Genomic DNA, 17,944 nt, shown 5'->3' on the forward strand with positions numbered 1-17,944 from the left:
GCGGTTCTGGCCCGTTCTGCCCATCCGAGCCACGCTAACGTAGGGGGAGGGGCTCTGGAGGAGATGCGTCAGGAATAAGATCAGCCGTTGAGCAATGCCAGCGTTCTAGTGCAAAATCTGCATTTTTATTAAAGACATATTTTGGAAGGCCCATTCAAAAATACATTGTGCTCAGTAAAAATTAACCATTTCCATGCTGATAATTAAGGTTACCACAGGATTTTTTTTTTTCTCTTTTAGAATATTTACAGCAACAATAGAAATTGTACGGAAGTTAAGAATGGAATACATGCCCAAAAAAAATTTGGTAAGGTGTACCAACAACATGATACAAAGGGTTGTATACAAACACTTTACAAATGGTTTATTAACTTGCATGAAGTCATCCTTAAATATTCAACACATTTTAAAATCAATTTGTATTCCAGGATTAAAAAGGTTAACACCACATCACATCCCTTCCACAACAGAAAGCATGGTAGATTTAAAAGTTTGTGCGCTTTTAATTTCTAGTAGCTGTTAAAAAACATCGGGGAATCTTATCCATAAATTTAGAAGTTTTGAAAGCTACCTCCCCAGCCTGTTATTTTTGGAACAGTCTGTACTGGCAGATTGTGAAAAAAGATCACATTTTTCTAAACCTCGTTCTTTCTTCCTTCTCCCAAATGACACAAATTCAGAATTCAGCATTTTACAGTGGAGATCTAAGCAGTCCTGGAAGTCCTTAGCAGATTTGCCAGATTTTAAAATGCCTGCATAGAGTTTCCAACAAAGTTATGGTTTCATGGAAGATTTCAGCTTATTGTTCCATCTAAACAAAATATATATAGATGTTACTCCTTTCGATTAGACATATCCTTCAGTAGTACGAGTCTAAGATGTGCACTAGCAAAAAAAAAAAGTAAGAAGAAAAGGAAAGTCGAGACAGTTACCTACACTTAAAGTTTTGCCTTGTTACTAAGCAGTTAAAAGCTCTGCCATTGGATTTACATGTCAAGAGTTTACACCAAGAGGCTCATATCCTATAGGAAACTTGAATAGCGGCTTGTGCTACGAACATGCTAATGGAAAGCTCTAGGAAAGCAGTTACTTCACAACAACGCATTTCTACGCCTGTACAATTAAGATGCCACCTTGCATTTCTCAGAACAGATCCGGAGAAACAATGCCCTGTGAAAACAGAGACCTGGTGGAACAAAGCGCCTGGTAGGCAGCGTGTTTTGGTGGGGGCACAATGAGGTAAGGTATCTCACCCAGATGAAATGGAAAATTAAAATGAAGAAAATCCTGAGCAAGTCTAAGGATAGCTGTTTGAATAAAACAGCAAACAGGGTGGAGTAGTAGATAAGGCCTCTAACTCCCTGATAATCTGCACTAGAGAAACAACAAAGAACAAGGCAACTGCAATATTTGAGAACCACAAGTGGAAGGGCAAGGGAAGACTGCAAAGCAGTGCAAAGGATGGCATTGGGATTCTAGAGGGAGAGCTCAGATGGCTTGGAGGTTTCAGAAGTGTATCAGATGAAGGCCCATGAAGATTTTATTACTTGGTTGCTAACAGTACCTAGAGGAAGAATCTTTTTATGTGTCTCTTCAAAATTTGGAGCCAATAATAAACTCAGAACAAACAAACCAAACCTCAACCACGTTCTGCAAGAGAGAGGAGGTAGATTGACTTGCAGAGAAGACAAGAGATGTGTGGAGTCACTCTTAGCCTAAGTAACAAATTCCATGTTCAGACCCTTGGGCCACATCTTAAGAGTCACTTTTGCCTGGCTGCCTATTTTGAGTTACATTCTAAAAGAGCCTGAGAAGCAATCTGATTTGGGGGAATGAAAGCATCCAAACATAGCGGGGCTGGTCCTCTCACACTTCTCCTGCACCTTCCACTTAGTTTGTCAAAAGCCAGCTTTTGCGCCAAACAACTGGCTGTACACAAGGTAACAAACAAGCATCCAAGCAGAACTTGGAGCAAGTAAAATTCAGACCTAATCCACCAGATTTACCTGTGCTGTCTCATGCAGTAGCTGTTAAGAGAGTTCACCGAGAGAACAGATAACCTACCACAGCTTTTCTCTTCAAATTGACAGAGGATCTCCTATAAAATTTGCTTTGCTTAATTTTCATGAAATTTGCTTCATGATTGCAGAATGGAAAACCTTGTTTCAGTACAACATCCGAACCAAGTGATGTGCACAAGCCTTCCCTTGCCTGATGAGCCTGAGCACTGATGCACTGCTGCTGTTTGACCCTTTGAAAAAGGAGCCAACATCTAGAACTTCCAAGCTGTGTCATATTAAAAGGGTTTACTCAAATCGCTCCCTTTTTAACAAAGGCCAGAAGTTAAATGGCTTTTCTCCTCGTTCACTACAAACCCAGTTAATGAATGGTTAATATCATGACACCATTAGAGAGCGCTGTGTAGGGAAAGGCACCTGTTCTTAAACAGCATCCTGATTTGAAGGTCATTTAAAAATGGGGCACAACACCTTTCCAATCATCTTCTGCGACACTCCTATCCTATTTCGAATGGTGGGCCTACTTACATGAACCACATGCCCAGATGCATGGTTTATGATATAATCCCATTAACAGATGTATTGCCTATGCTAGCTGGAATGGAAAAAATAAACATTCATTGCCACCCCACAATTTGCAGTGTATTATATATGGCTATCCTTTTCAAACTCTTTGTGTAACTGGGATTCAAATATTCTCCCAGCTCTACTCTGACAGTGTTCAACACATACAGAATTAATTACATGCAGATATTTTTGAAGCATGTCTCACTACCAAATCATTATAAAACAAAAAACTGAAACATGAGTAAAAACACCAAACAATTCTAGAGCATGGCTCCCCTCAAAAGCGGCTGGTTTTTGCCTTAGCTAAATAGATCACAGCAGTGCTTTCAGAGCTATATAATCTGCGTCCCCTTTCTTATGAGGGAGGTCTACAGCACTGAATGGTTAAGAAGTCATAGCTTTTTCTGGGTGAACACAGGCATCTACTCAGCTAATAGCAACAGCAGCTTTTGAAGAAAAAAGAAAAATAAGTCGGTGTGTAGCTTTTTTATACTAGTAAGTTTTATCTGTTAAGAGACCTAACTGCAATGACAAGGAATGGCTAAAAGCCTATCACAGGACACTGCTTCTTGAAGAATCACTCCAGCTTTGCTCCCAGAAACAAGTAGGTGTAGCAGAGAGAAAGGCGACAAGCCTAAGGACGACCTGAGGGTGTCTCGTAGGTGTGGAAGTTTGAAGCCTGCTTTAATACTGATCTAAAAGAGCGAGTATCTGTAAACAGAGTGGCGTCAGGACCCACACATTTAGGTGGGTCTGACTTGGTATCAGAAATCAAAGCTTGGTGTCAGTCCTAAGCCCGGTGGGATGGGGAATGTTTTAGGAAGAAGGGACCGAATCTGAGATCGCTGACTTCCTGCCAAGAACTCTGCCCGGTGCTCCATGCTGGCGACCTCTCAGAGGAGCAACGAATCTTGGGCTGCGATAAATGGAGCAAAGAGTGTTTAATAGCTCTAAGGGACTGTTCTCTGTGGTCAGGCCTGTTGAAAAAAAAATGTTGTTTTAGGTTAATACATTTACATGGCAGTTTAAAAGCTTAAACACATATACAATTTCAGTTAAGATGAGCTTAAGGTGCTTCTTTTTCAGTTAACAAGAGCTCAAGAGCTATAGTAAAAACATACAGACAAGTTGAGGCAGCTTGAGTTTTGCAAAATGACTATAATTCATTTCTGAAACCTAGTTTCTTTTCTATTCACATCGTTAATGATGCCATAAGGCAAAACAGGTTGCCAAAGAATAAAATGCAGTTTAACTACGATACTTTATACTAAGTAAATCTATAGAACATGTAGCACAAGACTCACAGACCAGTGAAGAGGAAAGCTCACACTTACAAAATCGTTTGCTCTGTAATTCTCTTCCCCTTTATTGAGCCAGCAAATCTCAGTCACTATAAAAAGACTCCTTTGGAAGCCTCAGCAAAATTACATTAGCAATATTCTAAATATTGGGAAGATATACCAGGTTAAAAATACACAGTTTATCCCAGCACCAGCTGGCCGAGCTGCTGGAAGTTCTTTCCAACAGAAGGAAGAAAATACTACGTACGTTCAACACAACTTAGTATTCAACTGAAATCTACTACGGTTTGTTGAATGTGAGAAGAAAATGCAGTACGAAGTAGAAACAACTTTCTGTAAATATGGGCCACCAATACTTGAACATTCCTTGGGTCACCCTTGAAGCTGTGCTAACTACTTTAAACAGCTATATGTACAGTCAGAGATTACTCTGATTTAACTTAATAGGTACCGAGAAAAAAAATCCTTTGGAAACATTTTCGCTTGCTAGAAATCAGAACAGCCACATACAGCCCAGTATCATCATCCCCAGCATGAAGCTCTTACCAGCAAGCTACAAGTCTTGCAGAGGCAAAAGGATACATATCCACAAAGTACAGAAGAGTCTAGTCTGAACGCCCCCTCGGAGACATTCAAATAGTACTGCTTAGAGCCCCACTCTCGGACACTGCTTTTGTGAGGGATTTCAGTGGCATCAGCCCATTTCAAAGCAGAGGACAGGACTGACCTAGTTGTGACCAACTGGTGAATCCAAAAGAGATTGTGAAAATATACTGCTAAACTCTGACAATGATGACTAGTAAATATTACAATGTCTTTCCTGGATGCCCACCGAACTTATAAAAAGCTGAATACCCTTTCATGTCTACTGTATTTATATATGCTATATATATGATATATCAACACAGTATATATCATATATATCTAGATACCATATGTATCTATAGAAAATCACATGCACATTTCTTGCAGGCAATTGACAAAGAAAGAATTCTTATTTTGTAATTTTTCAAATTTACGAGACTCACTTCTAGCCCTGGACAAACCTGATGCAACACCCTTCCATAATGTACTTTCTGACCAAGATTTTTAGAGTAGTGGTGCCAAATTGGCCGCTGTTAGAACTTTGGTATGACTCGAGAGGTACTGAACAGCATGTCCAGTTTGCATTGTTATCCAAGTAGGAAGTTCAGCTCTTACTGCCTGGCTGCTTCTGTTAACTACATCTATGGCTAAATCATCGAATTTACGTTCAGGTTAATCCCTTTTCGGAAAAGACAACGTATTTGCAAGTACAAGTGTCTTACGAGAACAGCATCTAGAAAACGAACTATGCTGCAGAGTAATGAGGGAGTTGAACTAATGTGTTTAAAAAGGAAAGATCGTATTGTTCTGACACTACAGGCCTGACTCTCCTCTTATTGCACAAAGTTTAGACTGGCATAACTCCTTTGACTCCTACTGGCTCACCTTTGATTTAGTTTACCGGTAGCAACAGAGGAATCAGGTTGCGTATTTGCTACACTCAACATTCACCAAGGTAAAGGCAATTTGAACAATGTTGTACAGGAGACTGGAACCCAAGACCTAGTATTTTGCTGAGACTGGTAACTGAACTGTGTATGGGAATATCCGGATAGTGAGACCTAAGGAGAAATTAAGCTGCATGGCAACCTTCTCCCTCGATATCCAAATATCAGATTTGTAGCTTTAAATACATCCTGAAATATAATAAAAAGTGCAAGAGTAGTTTAAATTTAAATACAGTGTTTATCTTATTAGTTAATAGATTGCTAAACAAGATGTAAAATACACATATGCATAAAAGCTTATACCATGATCTGCAGTGCCATGCTATGTGTCAGTGTCAAAGTTTGGCATTTCACTTGCAATTCATGCTATGTTTCTTTGGTTTTCACCCCTGCTAGTAAGTGGAAGAGCACCTGCTTTAGCTTGTAGTCATGGGGCACTTTATCTCTTTAGAGGAAGCAAAAATTTGGTACTGGGGCTTTGTGCTCTTGATGCAGATGCAGAAATCCCATTAATATTAGTAGGAAAGCTAAGGACACAGGGGAGAACATACCACATTTAGATTACTGTACAGTTCTGCAGTCTCTTACGTTTAGCCAATACTTCCAACAAAATAGCCCATAATAAAGCTCGGAATTGAATGTTGTCTTTTGTTTGTTACCAGTAACGCCTATAATACTGGGCTCTCATAGCTGAGCAAGATTCATACTGTTACAGTCACATTTATATCCACATTCAACTTCCTTTTATTAGAAGTATAATACTGCACTTTATATCACAAATGTATAAAAATATGGCAGATAGTGTCATAACAATACTTTTCTTTTAAATGAGTATATTTAAAAAACGGACAGTTATTTTCCATTTATATATATATATTTATATATAGAATAAAATACTCCTGATGCAATATATAAATGTTACTGTTAGTTTTTTATAGAAACTACTGTAGCTGTTGCACTGCTTCACAATGTTTCAAACAGCTCAAAATAACTTTACATTATAACATAAAAGATATGATTATAACAGTACGATATTAGGTCATCATAAATAAATATTACAAATCCTATCAAATATGGAAGTTTAAAAAACAAATTTAAGACATACAATTTAACTTTAAACCCTTAACCGGGATACACTTTTATCACATAAACCCCACTGTTTTAACTAGGCAGCAAAAAAATGTAGTAAGGGCATAGGTCTAGACATGAATGTTTTCACCCTTCTAAGTGCCAATCCATACCAGAAGTCTCCCAGCTTTCAGACAGAGATGTGCACTAAGCTGGAATGTAAATGAGAGAAAATGGCATTTTTCTCCCTGACCGGCACACTCTGCCTGGCATCCAGCGACATTTCTGATGACTGGTAATTCATAATTCAACTTGTTTTACTGTATAATCCCTGACTCTCACTGTGGTGCCAAACAGCACAGTTCCACATGTACATATTGCACACCTTTATAAAGCTGAAAATGCAGTCTTACCATCACCAGAACCACCACCACTCCCCTACGCTGACCTCCTCTTGAACTGGCCTATTTTCTGGAGTGCAATTACAAGGCTGTCTCTTTTAAATCATTCAGATTTGGCATTCGCGATCGGTTTGTTCGGTTATACGTGTGCCCATTCTGTCCACTCTTGGAAGGCAGCTGATCGGAGTAGGGAGGCCCATCACTCGCGCTCCTGTTCACCGGGGAGACGTGCCAGGTAGGTTCCAGCTGGCTTGGTATCTGCAGCGTCGGCCTGCTTTTCGGCTGAGGCTCTTGCCGCACGTTGCTGCTGCCGCTGCCGGAGCTTTGACTCATGGGGTGAATTCGCACTTCAGAAAAAGGAGCTTTGGCTGGCTGACTTGGTAAGGGCTGGAAGCGAGGCTCAGCAGGGACAGGATGATTTGAAGAGGAGAGGTGTAAGAGCTTTCGGAGAGATTTTAATGGCTGGCTCTGAAAGACACGGGGAAAAGCACTTGACCTTCTGCTCTCCATCTTATCAGACTTCCTATAACAAAACTGTCGTATCCTAAACTGAACGTCTTGAACTTCACAGGACTTCTTCACTTTTAACTTGTATTCATTTGGAGTATTTCATTCCAAGCTATGACTTACACACCTGAGAAAATGTCTTCTCATTATGATTCAATCTATTAGCTACCTGAAAAGATGGAATCTTTTCTACATCAGGAAAAAAAAGTTGTTCCCATCAATTATTTTAACCTTGTTTCCTGTGAAAACGGAGGCACAGACAATTGCATTAGCTGTCCATCTGTCACTACTCCTGCTATTAGCTTTAGAACCTCAGCCACATTTTATGAGGCACAGATATCAGAAATACAAAGTTCCTAAAAATTTTGTGAACAGCAATTAGGGGTTAGAGAGAGTCTTGAGTAATCATCTGCACTGAAATAAGGGCTAACTCAGCAGTTAGATATTTTGTTTGCCAGCAGCTGGGTCATAAGCTGCTCTAGTCCCTCACAGCTTCTTTAACTGGTGAGCAGGTTGAAGGAAAATGGAGACATGGGGTTACTGAAATGGCTAGCAAGAGCCTGGGGAAGCCTGAGCACGCAAAGTGATATGAAAACAGCCTCATTAAATTCCACAGCTCACAGAGCAACTTGCTTCTTCAGCCACTGCAGCTGCAACCAACCCTCTTCTTCCGTTTTCAAAGTTGTAACGGCAACAGAGCATGGCACGGAAGCTCCCTCCCAAACCCTGCGCCCCAAGTTGGTTTTAGAACTGGAGAAAATAAAGTTGCATTAGCCCAGTGCTATGCTCCAATAATGTAGCCTGCTTAAACCGCAGCCTGTGCCAGCTGAGGCGCAGCCGCCCTGTAACGTGGTCACGATGCTCTGGTGACCCCATCCAGTACCACGCTGTGTCAAGCAGCAGCGCACCCTCGGGACGCACCATTCCTGGCGGAGCTAACTTGAGGGCTTTGCTACAGCGCTGCGTAGCTACCATAGACCTGCGCTGAAACGTTGCTGCCTCTAATACAAAAACGTAACCCATATTTTGAAAGGCTCAAAGACTGACACAGGGACATTTAGTCTCTCTTCTTTTCCTTGTCATTCATGTCTAGGTTTTCAAAGAATTATGCAGGACTGCAGGCACGTGATTTTTTTACATTCAATGAGCGGGGAATAGGAATGTTGGGAAATAATGTCAAATGCAATTCATCAGAGAAAAAACTGTCAAGATACCTCAGTGATGTTAAAATACAGGGAATTGATAATGGCACTTACATGAGGCTGGATTTCTGTCATCTTCTCAGGATGCCAATCCTTCTGCCTGCTGCTCTGGTGATTAGAAGAATGAATGGCTTTCTGTAATGCCAAGAGATCCTGACCATCACTGCTAGGCATCTGCAACAAAATATTAAATACTGGCTTCCTAATATATTCTTAAGAATAGCTGTAAATCATTTCCCCCAGTTAATTACAGAACGCAAGTGAAGCCCGTTACTGCAGCGGAATTGCAATGACCTTTCAATATTTTTCCCCATAGTAAGAGCAAGTGGCTGTGGATATCATGCAGATTTGCTATACCCTTAGCCCTTAAAGCATTTGCATGCTGTTAGTGTTATTTGCTGTAAGAGAGAGCAGTTAAACAAGGCTTCGAAAAATAAAAAAAAATAAAAAATTGTTGAGCCTCATCTCCATTTAAAAAGCATACTGCAGTTAAGACCATGGATCAGTTCTATAAATTTGTTCCTGAGTGAAGCAGACCAAAATCTCTCTAAACTGATATCTGGCTGATTTTGCCATCACAAAACCAAGAACTTTTCCTTTCCCCATCTTCCTCCTCCTCCACAAATATCCCAAACTAAAGCAAAAATTAAGAAACTCCCCACCCACCCCCCACCCCCCCAAGCTGAAAATCCAACAAAATTTATGGCAGAAGGATAATTTAACAGTTTTATCTAATTTCAAGTTTTATCTCATTTTAAGTAAAAAAAAGGACAGTCAAAATTTAACCTATTTTTAATACAAGCTATCTTTTCTCATGAAAAACCAGGACAAACAAAAATACAGCAAAGGCATGAGCTAAAATTTAGTTTTCAGATAATCTGTTGTTAATATTTAATTAATTAAATTTATATATAAAGGAGCAGTTTGCATAAAAAAAAGTATAGCTATAAAACCAAATAATTTAATTTTTTTCCTGATTGAAACAGAATGAGACGGTTTAATTTTAAACATACACAATTTTACAACTATTTTCCTCCTTTAGTCTTAGTCCCAGGGCTCATTCTTTCTGGAACTGTGTATGTTACATTTTCAGTATATCAAATGCTAAAAAAATTTTTTTAGGCACGATCTATTTCAACAGAACTGCCAATTTTATTTAAATTTATCGAACTGGCCCAAGATACTTAACTGGCATGAAGAGAAAGTGATCCCATGAAAATAAAACACATGCTGCTGTAGTCAGTAAAACAAGTTTACTGGAGCATTTTACAGTGCTACTGTACTTAAAAATTAATACCATGGGTAGAGTGACTACAGGAAGCTTTTTCAAAGAAGAACTATGCTTTAAATTATTCTTTGAATTAAAAAGAGGAAAGAGGGATTTCTTGATGCTTGGATTCTCCCCGTTGGTTGAGTCTGTCTGCAATATAAGATACAAAAACTAAATGCATAGTATTTCAATTCAAGAGATCTGTCCTTACTATATTAATTCTTTTTCTTTTTCTTTTCTTTGAATTCCGACAATATATAGTATCAATCCTATAATTTGCTTTGGGAAAATACAATAGTGATTGAACAAAAAAAGCATATGGAACAAATTCAAGGAACTCAATGCATATAAAGCATGTAAAAAGAGATCAGTACACCTATTCTTATATCCACGTTCATTAGGAATGCAGAGTGCGTTTCAAAGCCTTTTGGAAACAACTGGTAGGTCTTGTTGACTTTACTGAGCTTTGGATCAAATCCTGTAATTCTGGCAATCATTTGTAACTTATGATAACAACCTAAAGTGGTATGACATTTCTCATTTTTATATAAATAAAATATTAAAGATACGCTAACAATAATAGCAATCGGTTTCAGAATGAGCAGTTGATAGCTACCTCTAGAAGAAATAGAAGTATTGTATTTTTAACTTGTAAAAAGAGTTAGGGCTCCAAGATTAATTATTTCGGTTCTGACAAAAATATGCCTTCAACAACTTAATGTGTAACTGCAAGGGCACTGGCCGTTTTATTTTAATTTCTGTAATACACCCAAAGACTATACTAATGGATGCGCAAGCAACAAACAGAACTATCAAGTATTAAAATTATGAATGGGACGACTACTCCCCTGCTCAGGTACAAACAAGCATAGGACACATATGCTGTGTCTAGCATTATTCTGCCTATTGAAAGAAAACTTAATAATACAATATGATTATATGACTAAAGAGAACGATGGGTGCGCTATCAAAAGCGAGGGTTTTCAAACAGCTTTCTCAGCTTCTAGATTCCATACAAGTTAATGAAAGAGAGTCACTAATTAGCATAGTTTGTTTAGGAACTTTATGGTCAGAAGAATTTCCTGTTTGGAGTTCAGTAAATCAAAAAGGAATCAAAGCATCACTAGGAGAAATGCTCACCTGCAACTTTTTTTTCCAAAGCAGATAATTTCTTCAGACCCAGGCTTGCAATATGTGCCAAAATCTGCAAAACTCGGGCTCCTCTGAAGATAGTACCTATTGACACTGTGCACAACCCTCATGGATATCAAATTGTTTGTTGCAGATGACAGAAAAAAACGTGACTCTAGCAATCCTCAAAACCTTTTGCTACCTTACTAAAAGACTCCAAACTAGATGAAAAGGAGAATGGGTAAGAACAGCTCTGCAAACCCAATATTGCAAAGAATTCCCGCAGCAGGCAGTAACACTTATTATCCCACGAGGAACTGCACCTGGAGAACTCTAGGGAGAATGATTAATGCGAACAACTCTGTAGGAGGAAGTGTCAGGAACTGGGATCAGTTCTGGCTATTAGAGATTTTGAGAATGACATTATTGAGAACATGTCTTCAATCCAATTTCAGATACTTTTTATGACTCTTAGGATGATCACCAGCAAAATGAGACTTGCCAAAGGGTATCAGAAGTAAATAGAAGCTAACGGATATGATATTATCACTCTCTTAACACACTCTAATTCTACGACATGCTTCTCAGCATTGTGACAGTTCTCCGGTCTAGTTTGTTATCTGCTGCAGGAAGTCTGTGTCAGATTAAATAAGTGGAATTACATATGTATAGGACTTCAAGAATTATAAGCCTCAAAAAAACTTGGGTAGTCACAAGCTATATGTTAGATTTTTAAAATGAATTCATAGAAAACTTTATTCATGTAGTTGAAGAGTTAATATTACAGTGCTGTTAATAGCTTTTACTATTGAAGTCAAACTTGGTGCTGAACTGAAGGTAATAATTTTTGTTTGTGCTGCAAGACCCTACTGAACATCCCAATGTTTGTTAGAGAGACGTCCTCAACTAACAGATGAAGAACAACAAAGAACAGTTTCTGAACCAGACACTTGTACACACATCGGTGGGTACAGTCTATCCCTAGATACTGTCCTGTTAAACAGCTATAAGTAGAAACGAAAAGAGGTTTTTCAGACTCTGGTTGGGTCCAAAAATCAAGTTGATGTCAGCAAGTTTCTAGGTGACGTCAAGAGTTTTATCACTATCTTATTCCGCTAATTTATTCACCTTCCTGTGAGATACTAGCTCTGAGTAGCCAAGACAATTTTCCCTTTTGCAAAATCTCTCTCTCTCCCCCTCCCCCTCTATTCCTCTTCTTAAGAGTGAAAAGAAACAGGAGTAAGGATTATGTATAAATCTATCCTGACTTGTAATCAGTGATGTCTTTGGTAGCTATAGAACAAGATACTTGATTTAGACTGTGATTTAGATGTTTTGGAAAGTGTCAGATTTTGAGATGCAACACAATCCAGTTTATATTTCCTTCACACAGTTTAATCTGGAAGTAGTTGATACACCATCTATCAGCTGGGCTTTTAAAGTGTTCCTTGCCACCACGTCTGAATGGCTGGAATCAGAGTAGACTAGAACAGTGCAAATTTAACACCTCTCTTTTTTTGGAAAATACATCACTGGAACCAATGGCCTTAGGTGTGCTATCCTTTCATAGACATTTTGATATCAAATAATCCCAGAGTTATAATGTAGGTATTTTGTTCAGATGTGTAATGCAAATGATCATACTTGAACTGGGTACAGGTATCAGGATGAACAAGTTCAGAAAGAGAGGTACATGCCACTGCGCTAAAATCTGCCCAGCAGGAAGGCAAGGTGCATTTTTGAGTGCTAGTTAACACACACATGCACATGTTCCATACAGTTCAAAGAAATTAAAAAAAAAAAAAAAAAGCCTGATAATCACTCCTCTCCCCCAATTTCCAATTTTCATCTGATCAGACCTCCGCCAATACCCAGAGTCATACCACCTCACAATGTGACAGTAGATATTTTGATTTAGTTACTCCCCTTCGCCGGGAGTGAGTGTGATTTACTCCATTCCGAGAACCTTCAAAACCATAACTGCAGTTACACTTACAGAAATATTGCAACTTTATGTAAATGAAATCGTAAATATTTTACTGTTTCTAGGACTGTCATTCAAGAATGAGATGAGATGATGTTTAGGTTACTTCAGTTCTTAGGGAGATTTTAATTATAAAACTTTGTGAAATTTTAATATACCACTGCTCTCCGATAAAAGAAAGTTCTTTCTCCCTCTCAAAAACTAGATGAAAATGTAAAAATGTATAAAAGACACCGAAGGCTTATACCGAATAACAAAAGCCACAATCCCTTCCCCTAGTAAAACATAAAATGTTAAGAATAGTTAAGACGCATTATCCTTATTCCCGCCACGGGGTGCAACAAGAAGGCGGAGGCTGTTATCAAGACACTGCCATGAAAAAGACTGGAAAGAATTCTCATTTATAACAGTTTGATCTCCTCTTAATGAGTATCTGAAATCATTCAAGCTCTGAGGACACACAATAATGCATTTGCTATTCTTGGAATGGTATCACCATATCCTGCAAAAGAATTTGCTGCAACGTCAGCTTAAAACTTGCATCAGAACTGGCTCTCAAAGGGTCTGAATGAAAATAAAGATGCACAGGACTAGTAGGTGAAGAAATATTTGAAAAGGCAGACAAATAAACCCTGAACTGAGAAAGACTTTGACTTTCATATCGTGAAAAGAGAAAATAAAAGAAAAATAGATACATGCGGATATGATCACAAATAATACAAAGGTACTGTACTAATCTAGCATATTAAAATAGTATTATTCAAAACTGATAAACATATCTTCTTTTAGAAATACTGTATACTTACGGTTTGAGATTTCTTCTTTTTCTTTTTTATTGCCCTGAAAAAACCTTGCTTTTCTTTCTCCTTGAGCTGTTCTGAGTGACTGTTAAGGTTTTCAGGACTTTTCCTAAACATGAAATAAGGTATTGTAAGAGAGATTTTATTTTGATATTATGTAAATTCTGTGTAATAATGAGATCTTATGCCAAAAAATGCAAATTATTGATTAAAGCAAAAAGATTCTTGATGTTTTAGCATCCATTGGTTCAAGGGTTACTATGCAAATACTGGACAAATAGACTTATTAAATGGGATAGGAGGAACACAGCGTTAGGATAAAACGTTTAGCTCAGACCAGTGAATAGTTATTTAGGGAAAAGGAAAGCATGCATGTTTTGTTTTTGTTTTTGTTTTTTTTTAAGCCAAAATTTAATATTCAAACCAAAATATCACACACAAGGTGATTTGAAAATGAAAATCATATCTGAGAGAACATACAAATGGTGATGAGGTATAAAAGCACAGGTCCAGTTTATCCATTGCTTGCTGGAGAGCCAAGAGTTGCAAAGTTCACCAGAGAGAACCAATTTCAATTGAACTTCTTGACCTTTGCTGACATGGTTCCAAATTTATCACCGGGGAAGCTGGGGATCTACCGTTGTCCATTTTAACTTAAAAACTTCAGTTAGTTTGTTATGTGTGGGTGAGACACTGCTGGTAAAAGAAGATGACCCGAAAGTGGAACAGGTGACTTGCCTGAAGATTGAATTTCCACCTTTTAACTTGTGTACACAGCTGAATTGACTACAGCTGATAAATAGCATGTTACTTTAAATATACACAGTGAACCATGTATGTAAAGTACTGATATGGGGTAAAAAGATGGTTTACGTAGGACATAAGTGAGACATAACTGAATGAAGTTCTAGCGCCCTTTAAAATAGTCTGGAAATTGGAAATGATGGAGGAGTGTCACAGAAATAATTTCAGAGATAGAAAGAATGGCCTACATTAAAAGAGTCAGAGATTTCAATCTCTTTAGTATGTTAAAAAACACAGCCAAACCAGCTCCAACATTTCATTTCCTTGATTGCGGCGCACAAGTACTTATCTATGAAGAAATTACAGAGTACTAGAAGGATCTTTAAAGTAAAGGGCAAAGCCATGACAAGAACAAGTAGGTGGACAATGAAGCCACAGAAGTCATATTAGAAATAAGTGATTTTAACAGTGAGAATCATTAACTGCCAGAACAAACTCATCACTGAAAGAAGTGGATTTCCCATCTTTGACATTTCAAATCAGGACCGCATGCTCTTCTGGGAGATACACATCAGTCAGGTATGCTGCTGGGCCTGGACTCCAGAGAATGGATGACATTTAATGGCAACTAACATATAGAAAATCATACTGGGTGATTTAATAGTCCTTTTTCAGTCTTAAGTTGTACGAAAACAAAAATGAAATTGTTCCATTGTCTTGATGAAAAATCTAAAGGAAAGGCACAGTTCTAAGGGCTCTGGATGACAAACAGGAGCAGCTTTTCTTGGAGTAACTGTAATGTAGCAACACTTAGCTGTCTGCTATAGTTATCTTTGGCTTCTAATTCTGGCTTTAAATGCTATGCTGTCAGCTGGTGATTCAGCTGCTACTACATGCCAAGCTGACATTTTTTTCCAAGCAAATGTGAAACACATAACTGGGGTAGGAACCACTGGCATCATTCTCCTTATTGATGAGTATCTTCACTCTGACAGGTGGTTTCATCAATTCCTCAATTTCTACACAAAACCACCTCAAGCTTGAAATGCTACCTGGTTCTAAATAGAAATGCATGCAATGTTTAAATGCTGTAATAAAGTGCAATTGTTGAGTAAGAGAATGGGCTTCGAAGAAAGATTTATAGGCAGAGAGGATGGTGGAAATTTTCCTAATTAAGATTTTTGGAACTTACATCTAGATCCAGGAAACACATTCAGGTGCACAACAACATAGACTTAATGTGAACATTACAATGCTACAGGAAAAATCTCTAGTTTAATACAATTATTAGATTTATAACACATATTTTAAATATACTGGATTGCTCAGGATTCCTGTTTCTGTCACGTCCCTGTATTTGGTACCGCTGTGTAACAGCAGTAAGGCACACTTGTATTAGTTACTTAAAGCACCAAGGAGAAAGCCCGAGAGGAAAGACTACTGACAGCTTTACAGATTTGGTGAACTCACAAGACTGACTTAACACAAACAAAACACTTACCAAATTATTTACTAAACGATTTTTACTTTATTTGTTAGAAAAGTTGGAGGAAAGCATGCACCCCAAGTATCCTGCTTGTACTCTGAAAGTCATGTGAATGGGGCTGAGAATCTTCCGAGCCTCTCCTCGAAGGAGCTACTGTGCATCCCCATCTGCATACATACCCCAAACCAGAGCCCCAGTACAAACTACCAACCCAGCGACTATGTTGCCTGCTGAGGAACCAGTGTCAGATCATAAGGAAGTCCCCATGTGGTTACTCTTCCTTGTCCTTTAAAATTTTTCAAAGTCTGGCTATAGCTTTTCTGTTCCAAAGTCTATTCCAAAATGGAGAATCTGAATTTTTAAAGGTGAGCTTAATCTTCAGAATAAAGCTTGGGACAATTTTTGCCATACTTTTAGACAGAGATCCACTCATGTGTAAATTCTTTTCTTTTCTTTGGCTCAGTGAACCTGGACGAGAAAACTGCTCCCTACAGCAGATGAGCAGAGAGGAGAGAAGTGAAATTCTGCACCATCATCTCCTCTTTATGACCATAGTGAGCAGACAGAGGAGAAAAATAAGGGTCTGAGAACTCTGCTCATTTTCAATCGCTGCTTACCCAAAAGCCAGTGGTTTTACACCGACTCGTTTATGTCATTAACTCCTATGACTCATATTGCAGTACAGTTGTCTGAAAAAGCATTGACCTTGAAAAGCAACTGCTTCAAAACACATGCTCATTATGTGAAGAGAGTGAACATATATAGCATTATAGCAGGAAGCTTCAATACCAGGATTTTGTACCGAGTAAAAATAGAGCAGAACATTTTGATTGATGAGATGAAACACTGGGATATTTTAGGCATCCCAAAAGATGATTTTCAGACAATGGACAGTACAGGAAAAAATTAGGATTATCAGAAAAAATCTGTATGATATAGTCTTTCAACACTAAACTCTTACAATATAACTGCAAGTATCTTGGTATTTTGCATAAAGCTTCAGCTCGTGAAAGCAAACAGTTACACCAGAATCGGTTATGCAGTGTCTCTTTTACTAGCAAGTAAGGCTAGTCCCAGAGAAGAGCCCCCACTCAGAGCGCTCACCCTCAAGCAGAAACCAAAGGCTGTTCTTTGTTATTTTGTGTGCCTTTTGCATGCTTAGGACATATAACGTAGATCACATTGGTTATTCTAGCTGAGACATTTGGAAAAGGCATAGGTATAAGCGGAAATTCTGTGATTATCACTAGCATTTATTGCCCCTGGGCAGGAAAGGTATCCAACTTCATGCAAATACAATGAGGTGTAGCAGCAAACGTGCATGGGGCAAGCAAGCTGATGTGCTTTACTATTAACTAAAAAGAATAAATATGAAGCATGCTGCATTCATACTGCTATAGATAGATTCATATTGCAGACAGCTCTTTTGGGGAGGCAATTCCTCATGTTTTTTTTCAGTTATTCTTCAGCAAGAATAATCTCCGCAGGCAGCCTGGCTTGGAAGCCCTCTTCAGCTCCCAGCATACTACTCCCTTTACTAAACCACTCACAATTACATGAGTAAGGATTTTGGTCTAATGGAGGAATTACTGAAATGTCTGAAGTTTTCTTTGGAAGATAAATGAACAAACACTAATTCTCCAAGTTAGCTTTTGGTTTTGGTTAAAGTAAAACCCTTGGCAGTGATAGAGTTACCATAACTGAAGGCAAGAAAATGTCAGAAACTAATGAAGCACCTCAAATAGATGGTTTACTTAAGGTAAGAATCAAAATCCCACAAGCTGAAGGCCATAGTAAAAGTTCTTGGTCTAAAAGCCTGGCACTGAAAGCTTAAAAATCAGAGATCAAATCTGAAATTTTCTTGGACTTGCAAATATTTTTTTTTTCATGTGGAAAAGGAGGATATATTAACTGGAATAAACCCCAGATCTAC

At 38.4% G+C, this 17,944-nt stretch overlaps 1 protein-coding gene across 1 annotated transcript in view; it reads right to left on the reverse strand.

Moving 5' to 3' along the window:
• Positions 1-6,747: 6,747 nt before the first annotated feature.
• CDKL5 (cyclin dependent kinase like 5) overlaps positions 6,748-17,944 on the reverse strand; it is a 135,085-nt gene continuing 123,888 nt past the window's right edge. The window contains exons 16-18 of the mRNA XM_075175365.1: positions 13,788-13,890; positions 8,651-8,770; positions 6,748-7,355 (exon numbers count right to left, since the gene is read on the reverse strand). Of these exons, the coding sequence (XP_075031466.1) occupies positions 6,969-7,355; positions 8,651-8,770; positions 13,788-13,890 (610 nt within the window). The 3' untranslated portion in view covers positions 6,748-6,968. The remainder of the gene's footprint in view (positions 7,356-8,650; positions 8,771-13,787; positions 13,891-17,944) is intronic.

The sequence above is a fragment of the Calonectris borealis genome, chromosome 1 (genome assembly GCF_964195595.1).
Source record: "Calonectris borealis chromosome 1, bCalBor7.hap1.2, whole genome shotgun sequence".
Classification (NCBI taxonomy): domain Eukaryota; kingdom Metazoa; phylum Chordata; class Aves; order Procellariiformes; family Procellariidae; genus Calonectris; species Calonectris borealis.